This window comes from Calidris pugnax, unplaced genomic scaffold, assembly GCF_001431845.1.
Source record: "Calidris pugnax isolate Ruff unplaced genomic scaffold, ASM143184v1 scaffold24, whole genome shotgun sequence".
Lineage (NCBI taxonomy): Eukaryota > Metazoa > Chordata > Aves > Charadriiformes > Scolopacidae > Calidris > Calidris pugnax.
The window spans coordinates 1,714,773-1,737,507 of record NW_015090922.1 but is presented as its reverse complement, the minus strand read 5'-3'; the positions used below and the strand labels follow the sequence as shown (position 1 = coordinate 1,737,507).

Genomic DNA, 22,735 nt, shown 5'->3' with positions numbered 1-22,735 from the left:
CTGCTGTTTGCACTTCTGAATTGCTGCCAAGATCAGGTTAGACCTGATGAGCCAAATTAATCCCCGGTGTAACTCTGTGGCAGTCAATGGATTTATGTCAGAGATGAATCCGGGCCCAATAGAGATGTATTTTTTGGCAGGAGGAAAAGGACGCTGACATAGGAATGAATAAAGGCTAGATGGATGGTCCCTCAGCTGAGCCTGCCCTTTCAAGAAGTGTTTTCACTCTACACCCACCCCTTCTTTCCAAGGACATGCGTTCCTGCACCTTCCCTGCTGCTTGGAGTCCTGAACCAGGAGGGCCTTGCAAGGTGCAAATGGTGGTCCTTGGTGGGTTGGGTGTTATAAAGGTTTTTGAGTGGCTCCACAGCCCCACAGAGAGACACTGCATAAAACCAGTTTGCGAGAAGATATAGCAGGAGTAGCTTTGGGGCTATTCAAGATCTTTGGGACAGGGAGAGTCTTCTGAGACTTGTACGTTGCCTGCCACAAGGAGGTCCTGACCTTGGCTGGCACTCAAGTAGCAAACGTGAATTCCCTCTCCTCTGCAGGACTGCTACCCTCCCAAAAAGCCCCAGCCCTGCTTAGAAAATAGCATGGAAATCTGGGAATTCCAGTTGGTCAACTGGAGGACATACAGAAGCAGAGAAACAGCAGATTTGTTTAGGTTGTGAAGTCGTGTGTTGCAACATTAGCGCTGAGTGCCAGGGTTAGTTACCAGACCCAAGTCTGAGGGCTTCTCTTTAAGGCAGGAAAGGACATTTGAAAGTCTTGAATCTCAGCTCAGCTGCACCTGTTAACATTTAGGTAAGTGCTTCCAGCAGTCTCACGTAGGAGAGTTGAACCATTTAACTTTTACCATTAACCTTTACCATTTAACCTTATGGTAACCTATTCAGCATGAAAATTATAAAAAAAAAGGACAGGCAGGATGGAACTATGATAATTTCCAGTTTCTCTCTGTATAACACTTCCCGTGGTACAGCTCACTCCATATAAATCTTCTCTAACCCCTGAAGAATAGTGTCCTTGAATCATTGTATAATGGAGGTATTACATTTCATATTTCACTCAGAGTAATTACAGGCTGTGCTGTGATGTTCGGAACTCGGTTCTTTGTGATATCTACAAACAAATGCACATGCATTTCTATCTAATGCTTAAAAGTAGCTAGATGGAAGGTTACTTGGTAAAGGGAAAATCTGTCCCGAAATGAAAATAAGTGTAAATTGGATGCTATTTCCTGCAAATTTGGAATGCAAGAACTTCTAGAGATGGTGTGCAGGGGGCACTATCATGAAAAGGCCACATGTAAAATCACACACACACACGCTTACACAGCTGTGCAGAGGCCTGGGCTTTGCTGGACACGTCTTGGCTGGCCAAAAGGCATTAACCTGGTGGATAACCTGGCTCCTGAACATGACCCAGTGTTCACCTGCACTTCTGACAGGCTCAAGTAAGCTGTGTTGTTTCTCCTTTAGCTTTGCTTTCCAACAAAAGAGGACTAGACCCTAGCAGGGGTTTGGAACAGGATAATCTTTGAGGTCCCTTCCAACCCAAACCATCCTGTGATTCTATGAAATGATGATTTTATTGAAGTAAATATTTCTTTTACTTTTAAAGACAGACCACACATATTAAAGTATTATTTCCCCTTAGTACAAAGGCATCTCCCCTCTGAAGCTGGCTGAGATGTTTGATATGAGCATGTATGTACTTGAAGGGGCAACATCAAGTCAACGTCTGTTGACTTGAATTTCAGCTGGTTTGGTACCATCAGCAACTCCCAAGGATGCTTTCTGCTCGTTACTCATTACTATGAGGGTAATTACACTGGATGTTTAAGAACCAGAACAGCTCTTCAAAAACAAATTGAAAAATCGTGAAGTGCTCTATGCTCAAGAGCTGTTAGTCGTGTGATGGCACGACTCTGGGAAAAGAAACTGAGCTGGATCAGCTAAGCCTTGCATAGAGTAGGTAAAGTAGGTAAAAACAGTATTAGGTAGAATATGCAAAATATTATAGAAAAGCTGAGGTTTGGAAAAGACTTCTGGATGTCACCTAGTCCTTCCTCCAAGTGGGTTAGATCAGAGCAGGTTGCTCAGGTCCTTGTCCACAACATCACAGGATACCTGCCTCCACAGTCTCCACATTTTCTCCACTCTAATAAGAAACCTTCCTTTTAGAAAGCTATGCTGGTGAGGCTGAATTCATTTGTCTTGGCTGGTGCTCACATTCACAGAATCTGTAGAGTCAGGGGTCACTCCAGCCCGCTCTATTTATGGAGTGATGTCAGGCACAAGGTACCACAGCTCATTTCTCCACTGCCTGGGGCCTTTCCATGGGGAGCTGAAAAGGTTCTGGAAGGCTCCAGATCCTCCCCCCCCACAGGAGAAAGAGTATAGACAGCTCCTCCCCCCCCACAGGAGAAAGAGTATAGACATGCGTAGAGGTCATGCGTAGAGGCTCACCCTGGCTACGTGCTTCACCTCTGCAATTACAGCACCCGCCTTAATTGTGCTCCTTGCTAAAGAAAGCGTGGGTTGGTTGCAGCCCAGCTCCAAGTGGATCCTTGTCCTCCTCATCCCACACTGCTCTTCTACAGAGTCAGTCGTGTTTGAATCTGCTGTTACTGTGGGAAATTTCAGTTAAAATGGGCACAAGGTAAGCTGCAGAAAATTTTCCCTGTGGGTTTTGTTGAATGGGTTAAGACAGCTTTATAGTCTCCATCAGGTAAACTGTCACGAAATGAGATTTGTATTTGTTATCTGTCTGAATCACCTGAAGGTAACAAAGCTAAACTTAAGAGTGTAAAACATCACCTTCTAAATATTTCAGATGTTATATACATTAATGAGATGGCAACTTGGAGTGGCTTTAGTAGTTAAACAGTGCTTTAAGAAGAGTGCTTTTGTAAAAACTGTCCTTTAAAAGCAAGACCTGGTCACTATTTGACTTATGGTAGCAATGAACAGAACAGTGAGATGGCCCCAAGTGCATGGAAGATGGTAAGTTTCCTAGAACAAGGACTATCCAAATAGTAAAAGCAAGACCTGGTCACTATTTGACTTAGGGTAGCAATGAACAGAACGGTGAGATGGCCCCATCCATTAAGTGCATGGAAGATGGTAAGTTTCCTGGAACAAGGACTATCCAAATATAAAGGACACTTGAAAGTAGGGGTGTTAACAACTTAATTATGTTACTCCAGCACTACAAGATTAAAGGTACAGGCTCAGAATTCTTTAGCAAGTGGCAGTAAAACCAGGGCTGAATTCTGGTCTCCCAAATTGTATTCCAAACTCTTGTGTGCAACACCACACGCCCGGGCTATGGAATGCAACTCCCCCATGTCCCCTTTAAGTCCCTGCTTGAGATGCTTTGCCTCATAAAATGCATACGCTGAGTTTTCTGGATTAAAAACACCCAGGTCTTTTCATAAAATGCATACGCTGAGTTTTCTGGATAAAAAAAAAACCCAGGTCTTCCTGTTAGTCTCCTGCACACTTATCACTGCACATCTCTGAACATTAATGTCACAGTTTTGTTTTACATCCCTATACTACTTCAGGAGATAGCTTGTACTTTGGGGTCATTTTTGAAGGGCTGGTGCACTTTATTACACTTCAGTTTCAGCTGTCTGTCTGCAGCAAAATCTGTAATTGCTCTGCAGCCCCATCTAACTTTCTAATAAGATTAATTCTGTCTTATGTCCTGGTAGTCCCGTTTTTAACATAATTTGTCTTCACAGTTAAGGACTCCAGGGTATCACAGCAAGCTCAGATTCACCACTCGGTGCGTGTTAGAAGCAGTTAATCTATTCTTTCATGAGCAGAGAAAAATACAGTTAGGTAGCTTCAAAGGGCTAAATTAGTTGGAAGGCAGCGATCAGCGAGACAGACAAGGAGGCAACAAAGCCACAGACCTCGCCTGGAAGCGTGGCTGCTTGGCTGAATCCAGACAGACAGACAGAGAGGACGGAAGGGAGAGACCCTTGTGCTGCCCTTCGCCCGTTGCTTTCCTTCAGCTGCTTAATTAGAGTGCCCCGAAATGGGTACTAATGGCACTTAATTAACCCGCAGGATGGCAGAGGCAGGAAAAAGCCAGTGAAGGTTTGATGTGGCTTCATCCAGGAAAAAAAACACCAACCATGTGCCCTTCTGAGCCCTTGGACTAGTGTGGAAGTCAAGAGTGGAGGGTCACACACACCCACACCCCCACTCTGTGCCTGACAAGAGCTTTCACTGGTAGGGATAATTAGGAATAAACTTCAGTTCATCACTAAAATTGGCTACAGTCTTTGTGAATGCTATTCAGAATCCATGGCCTTTTCCTTACTATTTTTCCACTGTTGTGCGGCTCTTATTTCCAGGGGGTGTTAGGAACTGGAGGTATCAGAAAGCCAAAAAGCTTTCCAAGTGGTTTCATGGCCACTCCGAAATGAGGAGGGGCTCTCTCCAGAGAATCTGTTCTTGAAGCTTCCAGGTTTGTACAGTTTGGATGAAAAGCCACATCCAGATTATTTTGCTATCAGTTGCATAAAACTAACGGCTCGAGGTTTGTTTCTGGATCTACATCCAGAAAATAGAAGATGGATTTCTGGAGGTGCTTGAGAATCGTGGATTAAGATCATAGTCTTAAAAAATAAGAGCTATTTTACTGGAAGGTTGTTCCTGTCTCCTCAGTTCCTCTGTCACTTGGATCCTGAGCTCCTGCAGAGCAGCCTGGGACCAGGAGAGACACAGCAAAGCACCCAAACTGGTGCTCCTGCAGGGAGCATGAGGTGTAATAAGCACTTGGTTTAATAGTAGACAGCATGAATACAGAAAGTTCTACGTGGCAGGAGACAGCAGAGAGAAACCAGCAAGGAGAGCTGTTTCCATGAAACAGAGCTTCTAAGTTCCTGATAAAATTCTGGAGCAGCAGGAAGGCACCCACTTCGGGCAGATGAGCTTATAGCAAAGTGCCCTGTGCTGTAAACCCTGGTCATGCCTTTTGTTCTCCCTTATGTTTGCTGTTATAATTGGAAGCCAATTACATTATTTCTCTCAATGCTGGCATACTTAATAAGGATACAAATTAATTAAGATTCTCTCCTCATTCCATTAGCAAAGAAAAAAAAAATAAGCATGGAGCAGAAGCAAGATTGGTGGCACGTTCAGAGAGCCAACCTGCCTGCTAGTTAAGCGTGGCAAAGAATTTCTCCTCGTGGCACAGTATCTGGGAAACATGGCAAAGGATGATACTTCTGGCGTACACGGACTTATCTTAAGCAATTAATATTATGCAACAGCAGGTGTTGCTTGGTACATGCTTCCCATTTCCTATATCTAGGTTTCTGTACAGTAATTCCCCCTTCTCCTCCTCCCTTTTGCTTTTGGAAAGCTACAAGTTTTCCTCAGTGGTTCACAGTGTTATAAAGCATGGTGCAAACTGTCAGTTGCAGCTCTGGGACCGCATCTTTTATAGAATTGGGGGCCAAAAATTAGTTTGGGAGTCAGGCAGGTACAGTTTGCAAGAGTAATTCAGCAGCAGAGAATCACAGAATCACACAGAATCACACAGAAACTCACAGAATCACACAGAATCACACAGAATCACACAGAATCACACAGAATCACACAGAATCACACAGAATCACACAGAATCACACAGAATCACACAGAATCACACAGAATCACACAGAATCACACAGAATCACACAGAATCACACAGAATCACACAGAATCACACAGAATCACACAGAATCACACAGAATCACACAGAATCACACAGAATCACACAGAATCACACAGAATCACACAGAATCACACAGAATCACACAGAATCACACAGAATCACATCCTGGCAGAAGTCTGAGGTCTGCTCAGCCACTGGGGATTACACAGTTGGACTCCACCATTCAACAGAAGTTCTTCACCTCAAATTCTTCAAGCACACCCTTAATTTTAAGTATCAAGTCAACAGAATTAGACCATAGGACTGGATTGGAAAACTTCACCCAAGGATTGTGGAATGTCTGGCAGCGGAACAAGCTGTACTGCAATCTCACTATTTATGGGTGGCTGCTCTTAAGTGTTCGAAATGTTGCAGTGCTGTGGAGTAAAAATAATGCCAATGGCTCCGTGTATAATTAAAGCTTTAGTAAGTCATTTCACCTTCATGCAGCACACACACACCCCCCCCTACCCCATGTAATTTAAGATTTTGCTGGGTATTTTTAGCCTTGGAAGTCTGTGAAAGTTTGTTGCAGTCAAGTTTTGAAGTTAGTGTTAAAAAACTCTGACTTTTCAGAAGAGTTAACTTTTTCTAAAGCATTAAATATGAGGAAAAAAAAAAATCTCATTTTTGATGCAAAGGCAATGCTATCTCACTTGCACGTGGGCCGTCTTCTGTAGATGCTACATAAAAAAAAACCTGTCAAGTCTGTTCTGACCACATGAGACAAACCCACTAATAACAAACAGATGCAGAGCTCAGTGCTGGAGCTACAGCCACGCACTCAAAACACTTGTCTCTGTGATGCTTTGGGATGGGGTGGACATTTTTCACGTGTGTAGGGAAACCAGAAAGCTAATCCTATATACAGCCCGCCTTCTGCGGACTCGGGAGTTGGAACAAATCCTGTCAAGACAAGAATTGCAAGCACCAGCTCTCACTTGTCAAGCCACTGTGTATTTTTGTCTGTAGCGAGGCCAAAAGGACTGGACGGAGCCAGAACACACTTTGAACGTCCTTCCGATAGGGAAGGGGAAAATAAAAACAATGTGCTGGCAGAAGCCAAACAAAGCATTTTTAATAGCAGGCCACAGAGGAAAATTCATGAGCTGCTCTCCATGGCAACATCTAGGTTCTGTCACGTTTGCTGCCTCCACTCTCTCCTCCTTCCCTTTCTCTTCTCCCTCTCCTACTCTTCGGCTCCTGCTGTTCTTGCCCAGGTCCTGCCCACACCGTTTCCCACAAGACCTGGCTTTTGTGGGCAATCGCTTTGCCACCAGGTGCCTGCACGTCAGCGATGTTCCCCTCCTTGCAGCAGCGCTTGTTATGCCTGGCCCTGTGCACGTAGGACTCAGGTTTTTTGGTTTTAAGAGGTGCTGCCTGGGACCAAGCAAGCCTCTCATTTTCTACGTCAGCGATGTTCCCCTCCTTGCAGCAGCACTTGTTATGCCTGGCCCTGTGCACATCAGACTCAGATTTTTTGGTTTTAAGAGGTGCTGCCTGGGACCAAGCAAGCCTCTCATTTTCTAACCTGTCCTTCTCCAGCTCCTGCTCTTCATCCCCCTCAAATTGCTAAAGCCACCCATCTGCACTAGCCCCCTCTCACTGTGTTTGGCAGGGGTAGGCTTTAGTCTATTATTCCCATGTTATCACTGTGTTTGGCAGGGGTAGGCTTTAGTCTGTTATTCCCATGTTATTTCCCTTTAGTTCCAGGGAACCTAATCCCCTGGAAAGGGGGAAAAAAGCTTGCCAAAGACTGTTACATCAAACTTTAGCCTAAAAAACCCACCAAGTTTTCTTTTAAGTTGTTACCTCCGTTATTTCTAGGAGAAAACCAGGGGAACCTAATCCCCTGGAAAGGGGGAAAAAGCTTGCCAAAGGCTGTTTCATCAAACTTTAGCCTAAAAAAACCCCACCAAGTTTTCTTTTAAGATGTTACCACCGTTATTTCTAGGAGAAAACCAAGTAAATGCACCAAGCTCTGGCTTACTTCCATGGCTGAAATGGATTACAAGGGGAAGGATGTAGGGGATGCCTCTGGCATGGGGTAGCATACCTAAGTCTTGCTGATGCTGCAGCCTTGTTTTGTGGTCTTGCTGTCTCTACTTTCTTTATCTTTCAAAAGAAAGAAGTCCAGCATCTAATAACAGGTGAAGAATCGCTGTTTAAGTGACCAACTCTGTACCATGGGCTGAGCATCGGCCCCAACAGTGCAAGAAGGCCACAGGCACTTAGAATCATAGAATGTGTTGGGTTGGAAGGGTTCTTTAAAGGTCATCTGGTCCAACCCCCCTGCAGTAAGCAGAGACATCTTTAACTAGATGAGGTTGCTCAGAGCCTCACCAAGACTGACCTTGAATGTCTCCAGGGATGGGGCCCCCACCACCTCTCTGGGCAACCTGTTCCAGTGTCTCACCACCCTCATTGTAAAGAACTTCTTCTTAATGTCTAATCTAAACCTACCCTTCTCTAGTTTAAAACCATTGCCTCTCGTCCTATCACTACATGCTCTTGCACTTCAGCTGGACACTCTGCTCCTGGAACACAGCTGCAGTTGCGAGCACCTATTTTCAAGGGGGGCTGAATGTCAAGTGGATTGGTATCTTCCATTGCTTGCCTTCTGAGTGGGAATATACCTCCTGGCAAAGGAGTACCTGGCCACGAAGCCAGGGCCAGGTTCTCGAGATGGTTTAGCTCCCTCAGGAGGGCATCCTCCAGCTTGCTGTCCCTCTGCTTTTGCTGCAAACCAGAGAGATTCACTGCACACCCCCTGCCCACAATCACAGCTCTCTGAGGAAGCAGTGGGAGAATGAGGCACAGTGAAGGCCATGACAAGAGCCCTGCACTCACAACTGCAAGAGGCATAGCAGATCACACAGAGGTACATCAAATATTCTTCTGAAACAGCTTTTTCTGTTCAGAGAGCTGCAGTAAGCACGGAAAGAAAGGACTCTTATCTCAAAGGGTTTAGGTGATACAACCTGCACTGGCAAGGTCTCCTTGATGCTGCCTAGTGAATTTCAGCCAGGTGGAGACTGGAGACACCGATTAGGACTCATGCTGGCCAGAACACTGGTTTTTTACTTTGCAGCTGTTTTCCTCAAAGACACAGACAATTCTCTGCTTTAGGAAATTTCAGCAGATAGTCAGCCTGAGCGTTAATGTTCTGCAACTTCATTTGATTGTGCTGTTAACACTGTCCTTTCCACAGCCTGGGTCTACCCAGGGAAAGGGTTTTCAGCATCAGCAATCACTGCTGTAGCCCTTTCTTGGGCAAGTTTTAGTAGTTCTCTTTTCCCCATTATAATCCAAAGAGCTACAGCTTAGCATTTTGATCAATGCCAAGGATGAAAGGCCTCCACAACTAAGACAACTCCTCACAGTTCAAAGTAGAGTATAAAAATGAGTTCAGGACACTGAAAACCCAAGGATGTCTTGACCAGTAGACAACATGTTCACTGCGATACTGAAACAATCCCTATCACCCTTCTCACACAGTTTTGGGTTTTTTTTCTGACTCACACAAGCAAGAACCAGCACATCTCATGAATTTTCAGCACATCTACAACATCTGCCTCTCATACCTGCCAACACTGTTTAGTGACAGCTAATAATCATTTTACTTAAAAAATTCAAAGGCATTTCAGATGTGTCCCCACACAGAGCACTCCCCTGACACAATACAGCTGCTCAGGTACATCTCAACCCCATGAAATACGCACTCATTAACTACCTCTCCCACTGTCAATCCAACAGATTTCCTTGCTCCCACAGACACCTCAAGTCTCATTGCCTTCTCCTTCACATTTTTGCCTGAGCTTACCTGCAGCTGTGCTCCAGCATCGTGACAGGGTCCCATTTTTCTCCTCCGGGAGCAGGAAAAGAAGCACCATCCCACTTCCTTATTTACTCCCAGCACGGTACAGGAGCATCTTAAATAACTTCCAGGCTTGGGGGAAGAGGAAGGGGTGTTTCCTCAGCCTCTTCCTAGCTCCAGGCTCTCATAGGGTAGGGACCACGATCATCATTGGCTTCATGTGCTGCCCCTGGCTCCAGTAATTTGGGTTTCTGCTCTTGCCTCACCTGTAACAGGGCAGCTCATCAGATGTGATTTCCTTGCAGCAGAGATGCTTTCTGTTGTGAAGTCTCAGATACCTGCTAGTCAGTGGAAAGGCCACTAACAAGTTGTCTGTGTGCTCAAATTGCTCACACTGGTGGCCATTGGTGTCTCGTTCCCGCTCTGTTTTGCCCCCTGGCTCCAGTCAGGCTCTCGCATATGATGTTTCTGGGAAGGTGCCATCAGAAGTTTACTCACAGCCAGGTCCTCCACATAAAACATGCCAAGCTCCACACCTAGCTCAAGCTCCTGCAGGAGTGCCCAGGGTAGGTTTTATTGCAAAAATATTATAGAAAATCTTTCCTTATGCAGCTTAAGATATTCCATACCACAGTCACTGCTGCACTTGGGTAGCATGGAGGAGATCGTGTTCAAGACAGGACATGGGCTTGACCTCATGTCTTCCTCCAAGAGGAAGTGACCCAAACCAGGAGAGCTCTCTCCAGGGTGTGAGTTTTTCTTCTAAGATTTAAAACCCAAACTATTTGTCTCTCACGCTATTTTGGTGTATTCTGTGAGGCCGGGAACCATCAGATGATGCTCTTGGGAAGACCATGGCTGTCAGGGCACCAGCAGAAACTGGAGAGGCGGGTTTATCCTGCATGAGAATGGACCAGAGAGAAGAAAAAGGACAAAAACCCCTCCAGTGTCTCTCCTTTTATGGCAGTGTCCCACAGATACCACGTCCCCTTTGCGTTCAATGGGTTAAACTGTTGAAAACAAAAAGCCTTCCGTGTTTACTGGTGTGAGCTAAAAATACCCCAATTCTGTTGACAGCAGAAAGCAAGCACGAACTCCCAGAGGCTTTCTTCCCTTGCCGAAAACAGCGTGTGGCACCCCAGCTGGGTGACACTGCCCTGAGTGAAACGAGAGGGGATGAGTTGAGGAAGCCACCTTGGCTTCCCATTCCCTGCTGGTACAGGGCTCCTTCACCCTCTGCCCCAGAGCTGCTCCAGAAGGACAACCCTCAGCTCTCACCATCCCTCTGCCCAGCCCCTGGTGCTCAGTAGCTGTGGGTGCCAGGTGATTGCAATGGGCCCTGACGCCCCACCAGGTTGAACAAACAGAGTCATCAGGTAGCACAGGACACCTTGCTTCCACCCCCTCCCTTCTGTCCCCAAAGAGGCTATATTAATTCACAATTTAAAATAATCATAGAATCACAGAATGGTTTATGTTGGAAGAAACCTTAAAGATCATCCAGTTCCAACCCCCTGCCACGAGCAGGGACACCTCCCACCAGACCAGGCTGCTCAAAGCCCCATCCAGCCTGGCCTTGAACGCCTCCAGGGATGGGGCAGCCACAGCTTCTCTGGGCAACCTGTTCCAGTGTCTCACCACCCTCACAGGGAAGAATTTCATCCTGAGATCTCATCTAAATCTCCCCTCTTTCAGTTTAAAACTATCCCCCCAGTCCTATGGCTCTACTCCATTATCAAGAGTCCCTCCCCATCTCCCCTGTAGCCCCTTTAGGGACTGGAAGGAGCCCAAAGGTCTCCCCAGAGCCTTTCCTTCTCCAGGCTGAGCAACCCCAACTCTCTCAGCCTGTCTCTCAGCCTCTACCAGCTGCAGTTTGCCTACCAAGTTTATGATTTCTAGGCTATATGTATTCAAGTGTCTGAGTGCTCGGTCAGGAAGGTTCAGTGCCCCAGCTCTGATGCAGCCAAGAGGTATCAGCAGACACAGCTAGCTTGCTTCCTTGCCTTCCTCCTCCTCCTCCTCTCCATCTCTCTGCTTCCAGATGCAAACATTTCCATATTCGGCAATGTGTAACTACGATGGCTTCTTAAGGGGAAAACATCTACCTTGGCAAATGTATTTAACACTCTTCTTCACATTTTAAAGTCTATGTGGACTATAGGTCCGCTGGCGTGTCTCAGGTCTTGTGTTTAAAAATGCCATCAACCTCCCAAAGATTAGCTAATCGTAATTAATAAAGAGAATGCACTGGCATTGGAAAATTGGCTCCTGTGAGTAGGAAAGTGGCCTGAAGGGGGAATCAGAAGCCAAGGTTGATGAGATTTCAATCCTAGCTTCTGTATCAACTCCCTGTCCGGAGAGGGACACTTAACTGCTTTGTTTGCTGTATTCCTTCCTGAATGGGACCAGACATTAGCTTAGTCACTGTGGTGTTTTGGGATTAATTAGCTAATTCAGCACCTTGCTCTAATGATGTAAAAATCTTAAAAGCTTCACTGGAAGGATTTGAAGCCGTAGCTTAAGAATTATTGCTCCTTTATGACCTTTCTTTTGTAACACATCTTGGAAGAGTTAAAGTTAAGGCGAGAGAGAAAGATTTTAATTTTCATTTTTAAAAAGAGGCATGCATTTCCATTTGGCAAGATTTTGCATCCTGATGGGAAAATGTAAACACCCAGTCTCTGATCTTGCCTCAATCCATATTTAATCTCGGAGAGTGCTGTGGTGTAACTTTGCAGGCAACAGTTTCGGGAAGTGTGGGGGAATATTCCAGCCTTCCTTCTGCTTTGGAGAAACTATAAAGGAAAAAAAAAAAAAAGGAAGGTGAAGCAGGGCAGAGATCTCCTGTAATGCTCCATGGAGGACAAAAAAGACATGGAAGATGAAGTCACAGAGCAATGGAGAGACTTATACAACATCTTTTGGGACTTAAAGGATTCCTGTGTCGACCCTTTTGTTTCAGTGGGTAAGGGGGTGACACCCTGCCTGTGACGGCTGAGCAGTCAGAGGATGAAGCCCAGGGGGGATTTCTCACAGCAGAGAAGATGATGGTCCTCTCCTGCTGTAGGGTTATCTCCCACCACCCCATCAGTGCTCCCCATGCCAGGATACGGTGCCCAGCTTTGGCAAAGCGAGCAGGTGGGAGTATGAAATCAGCTCGAGCCAGCGGCAGGAAGACGAGGAGGGGAGTTTAGGAGCTGGTGGAGCGTTAGGAAGATGCTGGAGTTGAAGCCTGCAGAGGGTGGTGAGATTAAAAATAGGCTGTAGCCAGCCTTCCCCAGCATTTCAGCTTCTTAACTGCCTGTTCTCTTGTGACCCACTGAAGAAGAGGCAGCGATGGAGGAGATTCTCTTCCAAAACCCTGGCAATGCAGGGCAAAATGGTGTCTCAAGTTCTCCAGTTCAGCCTGGAGAAGAGAAGGCTCTGGGGAGACCTTAGAGCCCCTTCCAGCCCCTAAAGGGGCTACAGGAGAGATGGGGAGGGACTTTTGATAATGGTGTGGAGCCATAGGATGAGGGGGAATGGCTTTAAACTGAAAGAGGGGAATTTTAGATTAGATCTTAGGAAGAAATGCTTTCCTGTAAGGGTGGTGAGACACTGGAAGAGGTTGCCCAGAGAAGCTGTGGCTGCCCCATCCCTGGAGGTGTTCAAGGCCAGGCTGGATGGGGTTTTGAGCAACCTGGTCTGGTGGGAGGTGTCCCTGCCCATGGCAGGGCGTTGGAACCAGATGATCTTTAAGGTCTCTTCAGCCTAAACCATTCTGTGTTTCTATGATTTTCCTCCTAACCAGATCCTTCTGCTGTCTCTATCTGGTGAGGTCTTCTGGAAGTGTGTAAACTGTTTCTTTCCTGCCTTCAGCCAAACCAAACGACTCCCTCCTGCTCCCAGGTTCAACGAGGTACTTCTGTGCATCAGAGATGAGCTCATTTGTTCATCTGTTACAGGTGACTTGCAGGCTTACAGCCTTGAAAGAGAGAAGGACAATTTTTGTAGAAATCACTGGACATCATGCTGCTGGATTTTTAATTCCAGGTGTTCATCAAGGAAAGCATTTCACAGAACTACATTATCCTGTACAATCTGAATTACACCTACCTTGGCAAAGCTGTATTTATATTAAAAAAAAAAACAGCAGCCAAACAAAAAACAACACAGAAGACAATTCATAATGCCAAGAGGTGTTGAAATGTATACTTAGATCAGGTTGACTGAATCTCCCAGCCAACAGTTCATACTTTATAGGGTTCAGAAAGAGATTCTTCTGCTCTTTGCCAGTGTTGGGGGTTTCTGCAGGTTGGTTGTGGCACAAACAAGGCTTCCCCAAGCTGTGGGGTTTAGCTAGTCACGGGCCTAGAACATCAGCTCAAAATTCAGGAAGAATCTCCCAGCTTTAATTTTCATACATCAGTGAGATCCTTCATCTGAAATTGTTTTAGGAAGCCTGAAGGGCTGTTGGCAAGTTTTATAAGTTGGACACAAGCAGAGCCGAGGTCGCCTCTCAGGTAACAGCGCTGGTTTGGCTCCTTCTCCTTTGTTAAAAACAGCCTCTCAGGTACCCGTTTGTGAGTGTAAAGCGTTGTGCAAGGATGCAGTGCCTCGTCAACACCCCCTTTTTGTGTGTGTGTGCCGCTTCTAGAGCAGTATTGGTGAATAGTAGCAGACTGCCAGCCATGCCAGAGCCCTCCAGCTTTCCAGAGCCAGTCCTGCTCTAACTCCCAGTGCAATTTTCCCTTGTTAAGGCTTCGGTGGAGTAAATATTCTCCCCGAGAGAGAGCCACCAGGTACAAAAAAGGTAGACTGATATTTCCACAGACACACAGCACTCCTTGTAAACTGCCTACAGTGGCAGCTGGGTGGGGGGCAAGGAGCCAAAACCCAAAAAGTGTTTTTACTTTCCTGGTTTTTAAGTGTATGTGTCAGTGAAATTCAATTGGAGACAGAGGTATGTTCAAGTGAGATATGGCTTTGTCTCCATTTGTCCTCTTGCAAAGCCCTTCCAGCTTTTCAGCACTGCCACGGAAGCACGAGCAGTGGGACCCTGTGAGAAGGGGGTCTAAGGGAAGGAATTTGGCACAAAGCTGTGGCTTTCACTGCGTCTTCTTGCTCCTCTCTCTTCCCTAGGAACATTTGTATCCGCTTTCACCGTGCTGTGCGGAGCCCGGACCGACCTCCCTGACAGGCACAAGTGTTGTGTCTTCTGGCTGAACATTGCCGCTGCTCTGATTCAGATCCTGACGGCGATCGTGATGGTTGGATGGATTATGAGTATATTTTGGGGGATGGACATGGTCATTCTCGCAAGTAAGTACAGGGCACTCTTCCCCCCCGACTTCTGGCCTCCATGGCCACCTTGCTGGGTCCCAGCTAATATCCCTGCAAGCCATCGGGCTGCAAGATTCTCTTCCAAAACCCTGGCAATGCAGGGCAAAATGGTGTCTCAAGTTCTCCAGTTCAGCCTGGAGAAGAGAAGGCTCTGGGGAGACCTTAGAGCCCCTTCCAGCCCCTAAAGGGGCTACAGGAGAGATGGGGAGGGACTTTTGATAATGGTGTGGAGCCATAGGATGAGGGGGAATGGCTTTAAACTGAAAGAGGGGAATTTTAGATTAGATCTTAGGAAGAAATGCTTTCCTGTAAGGGTGGTGAGACACTGGAAGAGGTTGCCCAGAGAAGCTGTGGCTGCCCCATCCCTGGAGGTGTTCAAGGCCAGGCTGGATGGGGTTTTGAGCAACCTGGTCTGGTGGGAGGTGTCCCTGCCCATGGCAGGGCGTTGGAACCAGATGATCTTTAAGGTCTCTTCAGCCTAAACCATTCTGTGTTTCTATGATTTTCCTCCTAACCAGATCCTTCTGCTGTCTCTATCTGGTGAGGTCTTCTGGAAGTGTGTAAACTGTTTCTTTCCTGCCTTCAGCCAAACCAAACGACTCCCTCCTGCTCCCAGGTTCAACGAGGTACTTCTGTGCATCAGAGATGAGCTCATTTGTTCATCTGTTACAGGTGACTTGCAGGCTTACAGCCTTGAAAGAGAGAAGGACAATTTTTGTAGAAATCACTGGACATCATGCTGCTGGATTTTTAATTCCAGGTGTTCATCAAGGAAAGCATTTCACAGAACTACATTATCCTGTACAATCTGAATTACACCTACCTTGGCAAAGCTGTATTTATATTAAGAAAAAAAACAGCAGCCAAACAAAAAACAACACAGAAGACAATTCATAATGCCAAGAGGTGTTGAAATGTATACTTAGATCAGGTTGACTGAATCTCCCAGCCAACAGTTCATACTTTATAGGGTTCAGAAAGAGATTCTTCTGCTCTTTGCCAGTGTTGGGGGTTTCTGCAGGTTGGTTGTGGCACAAACAAGGCTTCCCCAAGCTGTGGGGTTTAGCTAGTCACGGGCCTAGAACATCAGCTCAAAATTCAGGAAGAATCTCCCAGCTTTAATTTTCATACATCAGTGAGATCCTTCATCTGAAATTGTTTTAGGAAGCCTGAAGGGCTGTTGGCAAGTTTTATAAGTTGGACACAAGCAGAGCCGAGGTCGCCTCTCAGGTAACAGCGCTGGTTTGGCTCCTTCTCCTTTGTTAAAAACAGCCTCTCAGGTACCCGTTTGTGAGTGTAAAGCGTTGTGCAAGGATGCAGTGCCTCGTCAACACCCCCTTTTTGTGTGTGTGTGCCGCTTCTAGAGCAGTATTGGTGAATAGTAGCAGACTGCCAGCCATGCCAGAGCCCTCCAGCTTTCCAGAGCCAGTCCTGCTCTAACTCCCAGTGCAATTTTCCCTTGTTAAGGCTTCGGTGGAGTAAATATTCTCCCCGAGAGAGAGCCACCAGGTACAAAAAAGGTAGACTGATATTTCCACAGACACACAGCACTCCTTGTAAACTGCCTACAGTGGCAGCTGGGTGGGGGGCAAGGAGCCAAAACCCAAAAAGTGTTTTTACTTTCCTGGTTTTTAAGTGTATGTGTCAGTGAAATTCAATTGGAGACAGAGGTATGTTCAAGTGAGATATGGCTTTGTCTCCATTTGTCCTCTTGCAAAGCCCTTCCAGCTTTTCAGCACTGCCACGGAAGCACGATGCTGTGAGAAGGGGGTCTAAGGGAAGGAATTTGGCACAAAGCTGTGGCTTTCACTGCGTCTTCTTGCTCCTCTCTCTTCCCTAGGAACATTTGTATCCGCTTTCACCGTGCTGTGCGGAGCCCGGACCGACCTCCCTGACAGGCACAAGTGTTGTGTCTTCTGGCTGAACATTGCCGCTGCTCTGATTCAGATCCTGACGGCGATCGTGATGGTTGGATGGATTATGAGTATATTTTGGGGGATGGACATGGTCATTCTCGCAAGTAAGTACAGGGCACTCTTCCCCCCCGACTTCTGGCCTCCATGGCCACCTTGCTGGGTCCCAGCTAACGTCCCTGCAAGCCATCGGGCCGCGCTGTAGGGACCAAGAGCCACAAGGATGGGCTCTGCAAGTCCACCAGAAACACCAGGCAGAGGAATTGCCAGGAGGCCAGTGGGTTGGGCCCCGTAACATATGTGGAAGAGCCTCCCATCCCACCACGTGGGTTAGGATCTTTCTTTCCCCTTTATAAAAGTCTGGAGTCCCCGCTCTGCTCTCTGGAGCTTCTGCTGTGGTCGCATCCATGTGTGTGTTTGAATGAGAAAGCTCTTTCCCTGTCACAGCTCTGCATCTCTCTCGGTAGCAAGATCTTCCCGCGAGGCCATTTCTGCTCCAAGGGAACATATGGGGCCAACTGTCCCCAGAAAAGCTGTGGGGACTCTTCTGAACCTGCCTTCCTCCCTAGAACACATTTGCCCAAAGGTTTTTTTTCATGTTTCACCAAGTTCTTAGGCTAAACAGGACTGATTTGCTACTCCTAGAAGGATTTCCCCTACACCCTTCAAGGAGGCTCTAAAAAATTGGTCTAGGGGAGGATGACAGGAATCCTTCTTTAAACACACATAATTTAGATCACTCGGTCAGCTATCTACATATTACTCCTCTAGAATACAAGCTCCATAACTTTATCTGCTAAAGATAAAGTTATCTACCACTTCTACCATGTTGCAGAGAATACAGGTGACAACCTCATCTCGCAGCTCATGTCTGCAAGACCCCATTCCCTTTCCAAAGGCTGGGAGAGGCTGGTGGGCATAGCCCCACACCAGATGGGTCTGAGATCCTTCAAGGCTGGCACGGCAGGCAGGTCCCAAAGCAACCACTTCTCCTTACCAGCCTTAGGTTAGAAGGGGCTCCACTTTGTCATCTTGCCTGATGACATCTGTGGCTGCATGGCAGAGGAGAAGAGAGGGTCTCTGAAAATTGCCTGAACGTTAAATGGATGAAATTGAAAAACAACTAAACAGCAGGAAACCAGTGCACATCTTCAGCTGCCAAACTGGGGGGTTAAACCCTCTCACCAAACCACCTGCCAGTTTCTGAGTCAGCTTCAATTTACAGGCTGGGTTGAGGGCAATCCCCATGCAGAGCAAATGATGGATATTAAAAACCTTACCATAAGCAAGGCAAGAGGCTTTCCTCAGGACAATGGAAGCACTGCCCTTTGTTTTTCCCTGCAAACCACCTGCCAAGCTGCATCTCAGCTATACCTGCACATCAGGGGCAGCCCGAGATATTTCTGAGGATAAATTGTGAATTGGTGTACATCTGTGGTGTGTCTTTATGACCCTGCCTGAGTTGTGTGTAACCCCATAATTACATGTTCATAATCACGTGCTCTTCTGTGCTTCCTCTGCTGGACAACCTCCACACACAGCATGCAGACCCAGTTCAGCAGCTGCAGAGAGAGGCAGGAAAGCATCCGTCCAGCTAGAGAGCCACAGCTGAAACCACAACTTGCTTTTCTCCATAGTCCTGTTCACGTGTGTCCTCAGGTAGAGAGGTCTGGGGCTCAGAAGGGTCTTGCTGGTTTTCCAGTTTGACTGGTGGGGAAGATATACAGCTTGGAAGTACCCCAGAGGTGTTCCTCATGCCTGGATGGACCCCACCAGTCTGGGAGGCAGAGGGTGGTGGGGATGCTCAGGCCAAGAGGTCCCCTTTGGTGGCCATTGAGAAGGGTAAGAGGAGTCAACATGCCTTATATTAACCAGCTGTAGATCATCTGAGAAGTTGCAGCCCATGGCAGTTCCTTGCTGTCTCGTTGAATAGCCAGGGTTTAAGTTTACTTACAATGCAGAGAAAAAAAAATGGCTAAATAAAGCAGCTCTGGTTGATGGAGATTAAAAGAAAGAACTCATTTTTCAATCAAAACTAAGAAGTGATCAATTGCTTCCAGCTGGATCAAAGAGCCCGCCAGACCTGAAGCGTTTTGTTTTTTCATGCTTTGTTTTCATGTTTAAAAAAAAAAAAAGTAACAACTTTAGAAGATGAATCAGTGTGTCAAATGCAAGAAATAAGACAATTTCGTTTAAAAACAGTGCCAGGAAACATTTTGCTTTGGTTGGGGTTTGTTTGCGTGCAGACAGAAACTATTTGATGCACCGGACAGAAACTGTGTGCTGCTGCAACTCAGTGTTTGGGTGGGGAAGAGTTAAAAAAAAAATAATATCAAACCACTGCCCACCTTTAGTCTTCCTCACTGTGAAATAGCGAAAAATATGATTTTCATGGGCTAAAGGCAGGGCAGAGTGGGTCTGTCAGCTGGCAGTGAGCTGGGTGGGAGGGATGGATCATTGCTATTTTTCACCTTCTAGTGCTAATTTCTCATGAAAGGGGAGCCCTGAGGGAGCCAGCTCTGAGCTTTGGGGATAATGTCATACTGTCTTCCATGAGGGGAAAGTATTATAGGCCAATAAGTACACTTCGATTCCTGGAAGAAGTAATGAAACAAGTGAACTTGCATTCACTTAGAAAATAAAAAGAAACAATGCAACAGTCGGGCTGGATTTGTCCAGAGCAAGCACTGTCAGGCTGGCTCAATGCCCTCCTGTGGCAGAGGGATTAATTTTGGGAGCGGCAGCGGCCAGACATCCCTCCTGGCCTTCAGATGCTGACACTATCTCACACAGCCTTCCCACCAGCAAGCCAGGGAGACCGTAGCCTGATGTAAACGTCCCTGAGAACTGTTCTCTAACTGCATTTTTCCTCAACTGGAAAGATATAAGGAGAGGGGTGTTGAAAAGTCCCTCCTGAACCTGGCTTTGTTGGGTATTTTCATTCATGGCTTGTTGATGGACCGGAAAAGGGGTCTTCTTGCTCGGGTGGCTGCAGGGATGGCAGGCACAGCAAGGGCAGCGTCCCGGGGTCAAGCAGATTGAAGAAACAGCCTGGAAAAACAAATAAATGCTGTTCGGTAGAGACAAGTCCAACACGCTGAGGAGGGATTAATCAAGTGCATAAATAGGAGCTGGGGAACAACTTGTTTTTCAGAGAAGGATGTGGTGGCTGCAGTGAGTCACAGGCAGCACCGGAGAACATTGCTGTGGGGGGAACAAACACCACCAGACAGGTAGGAGCAGAGCCTGTGGGATGTAAACGGGTCCCTTCACCTTTCTTGGCACACCTAAAGCTGCAGTGAGGCTTGTGGCCAGCTTTGGAGCCTGCACTCGATGTGGAGGACCAGGAGAGAGGCCAGAGGACCGGGAGAAAGCAGGCAACCAAGAGGTTCAGTGGGCTCATAAATGCGAGGGGGCAGCAGTTTAGCCTAAGACAGGTTTAAATGACAGAAGAAACAATCCGTGTGGAAATTAGGAAACCTTTTCCCTCCAGTAAGGTCAAAATGCTGAAGAGGTGGCATGGCAGGATCTGCCCTCTCTGTTACTGGAGAACCCCAGGAGTAGGTAGACCCATGTGTGTCAGGAGCAAGGTGGGACACGGGAAGGGACCGACTGACCTTGAGGTGTCTTGCCCAGTGCTCATCTCTCCTAAGGTGCCCTTTAGCAGGATGTATCCCAGAAGGAAGATTAATTGAATGCTGTTTTACTGTCACACTTAATTGCTTTTGGCAGCACAATGGCACAGGGCATTTTCTCTGCTAATTTAAACAAGTTGCCAGCTGGTCCAATTAAATACCACAGATATCTTCTTTAAGCAGCCATATGGCTTTGCAAGCCATCCTTCGGTTTACCTTGCTGTCTGAAGGCAAAGGTAGATTAAAAGGAAACACTTAATTATTTTGAGAAAAAAAAAAAAACAACAAACAACTAAAAAAAACTACTTTGGGCTCCTCACTCCTGGCTGCAGGTATCTGGCTGCCACACCGTGCTCTCCTCCAACCCCTGGTCATGGCTATGGAGATGAAGCACAGAGCTGGGGTGAAACAGAGCTAACGAGCTGGCCAAGGCCAACTGGAAAACAAGCCTCCTAAAGGTTTCCAGGCAAGTTTTCCTTCTGCTCAAGGCACACCTTGTCCCCAAGCCCACGTGGCACATGTTCTTCATCAGCTGCAACAAGCACTGTGCAGAATGAACACAGAGGAACGGCCTTTCCAGGAACACCTGAGCTGCTCAGAGCTCGTTAATAGAAGGTTCTGTGCCATTTCTGGACAGAAATAACAGGGTAATCGATAGAGCAATGTCACACTGAGGTGGCACACGGGACAGAAGTCAGGGACTGTTTGTCCAGAGATTGTTGTGCCTCTAATGAACACAGCCAAGGAGCCAAGCCTGGTGTCTGAAAGGAGCCCTCGCTCAGCTTCTGGCCTCTGAATTAATGAGCAAAGGTGCCATGGCTTGTGGTTCCACAGGATGGGGACTCCTGCTGCAGCCCCAGCTCCTGCAGGGGCAGCCGGCTCTTGAGAACTGATTGCCACCCAGTAGTGAGAAATTACCTGTAATCACACTGCCCACTTCTAGCTCCTTCGCTAATTACAGTGCTCAACTCTCGCCCAGAAGATGATTGCACCGTCGCTGTGTGCTCGGGCTCTGAGGGACTTTGGAAAGTGTCACCGAGGCTGTCTTCTCCACAGGGCCTCTGCCAGGGCAGGTAACGCAGCTGCCCTGGGAAGGAGAGAAAGCAGAAAGCTTTTGAGAGGCTCAGAAGAGAAGAATATCCCAAAACAGCTGGTAACCCTACATGAGATGAAGGCAATTCTGAAGGCAAATTGCCCTCTTAGAGCTATTATGCTTTTTTTAAAATCTAAATAGAACCATCCCCCAAACTGTGCCTTAGGAAAGTAGGTGAAATACCCTTTTTTGCAGCTTCCTACCAAATGTTGCAGTAGGTTAAGTTCTTAAAATATAGTAGGAACATTAAATACCACTCAGGGTTTGTGGCACCTGGCCGGGCTGAAGGAGTGCCGTGGTTGGGAGTTATCTGTGGGCACAAGCAAACTCAGCAGCAAAACTGCCAAAAAACCTCCAGGTGTAGTTTTCCCAGCTCTCGGACCATGAGCAGTCCCACGTGCCATCCAGCACCCTGTGATGTCCTGTTTGCTGCCTTCCTTCAGCTATTCCCTTTCAGGGAAACCCATGGGATAGCGATATCCCAGAGGAAAGCTGTGGGAGCATCCCTCAGAGGGATTAGTCCATCCAGCCTGTCCGGCTGGAAAGCAGGTGAGGATTCCCCCATCCTCTTTAAACAAGAGCCCCAAATGAAATGATGCACTTCAGGTAGGAGGATTTTAAATAGCCTTTAGCCCTGGTGTGAGTGTCTGATGGTAGAGCAGCTCTTCTCTGTTTACTCTGCAGCCCCGGTTTATTCATTCTTTTCTGCTTCTCCATGTGTTTTTGGATATATCGTCTACAGTTACATTTCTCCCTCTCTCTTTCTTTCATGTTCCTTTGCCTCCTTTTGTTCACCATCAAAGTTTCACAAGGTAAGTTTGTTTCTGTTCTTCCTCCTCCTCCTCACACCCCGTGGCAGCTCCCCAGGGAGAGCAGCGAGTCCTCAGCTGGGACAAGCCATTTTGGAGTCGCTTTAGCCACTGCTGCTCGCTCCCAGCCTGAGTCCAGCCCTGTCCCTTTATGTGCCTGTGTCCGTCTGTCTTTGTGTCTGTCCTGTGGCCGCACAGCCCTGGGGACCTATTCTCCACCCAGCACTGAAACACCCCTCGGGCTGCCCCAAAGGCACCCTCGGAGCAGGGCAGGGACCCGTTCCAGCCTCGAGAGGAGCACCCCGAGGCCACCCTCCACACCAACCCAGTCCCAGGAGGACAAACTGTGCACAAACTGGTTTCTTTTTTCACAGAATCACAGAATCTTCTAGGTTGGAAGGGACCTTAAAGATCATCTTGTCCAA

At 47.1% G+C, this 22,735-nt stretch overlaps 1 protein-coding gene across 1 annotated transcript in view; it reads left to right on the top strand.

Annotated features, from left to right (window-relative positions):
* The window catches only part of LOC106893337 (chromosome unknown open reading frame, human C1orf95), a 55,279-nt gene that overhangs the window by 20,144 nt on the left and 12,400 nt on the right, over positions 1-22,735 (top strand). The window contains exon 2 of the mRNA XM_014951237.1: positions 14,660-14,839. Coding sequence (XP_014806723.1) covers positions 14,660-14,839 — 180 coding nt within the window. The remainder of the gene's footprint in view (positions 1-14,659; positions 14,840-22,735) is intronic.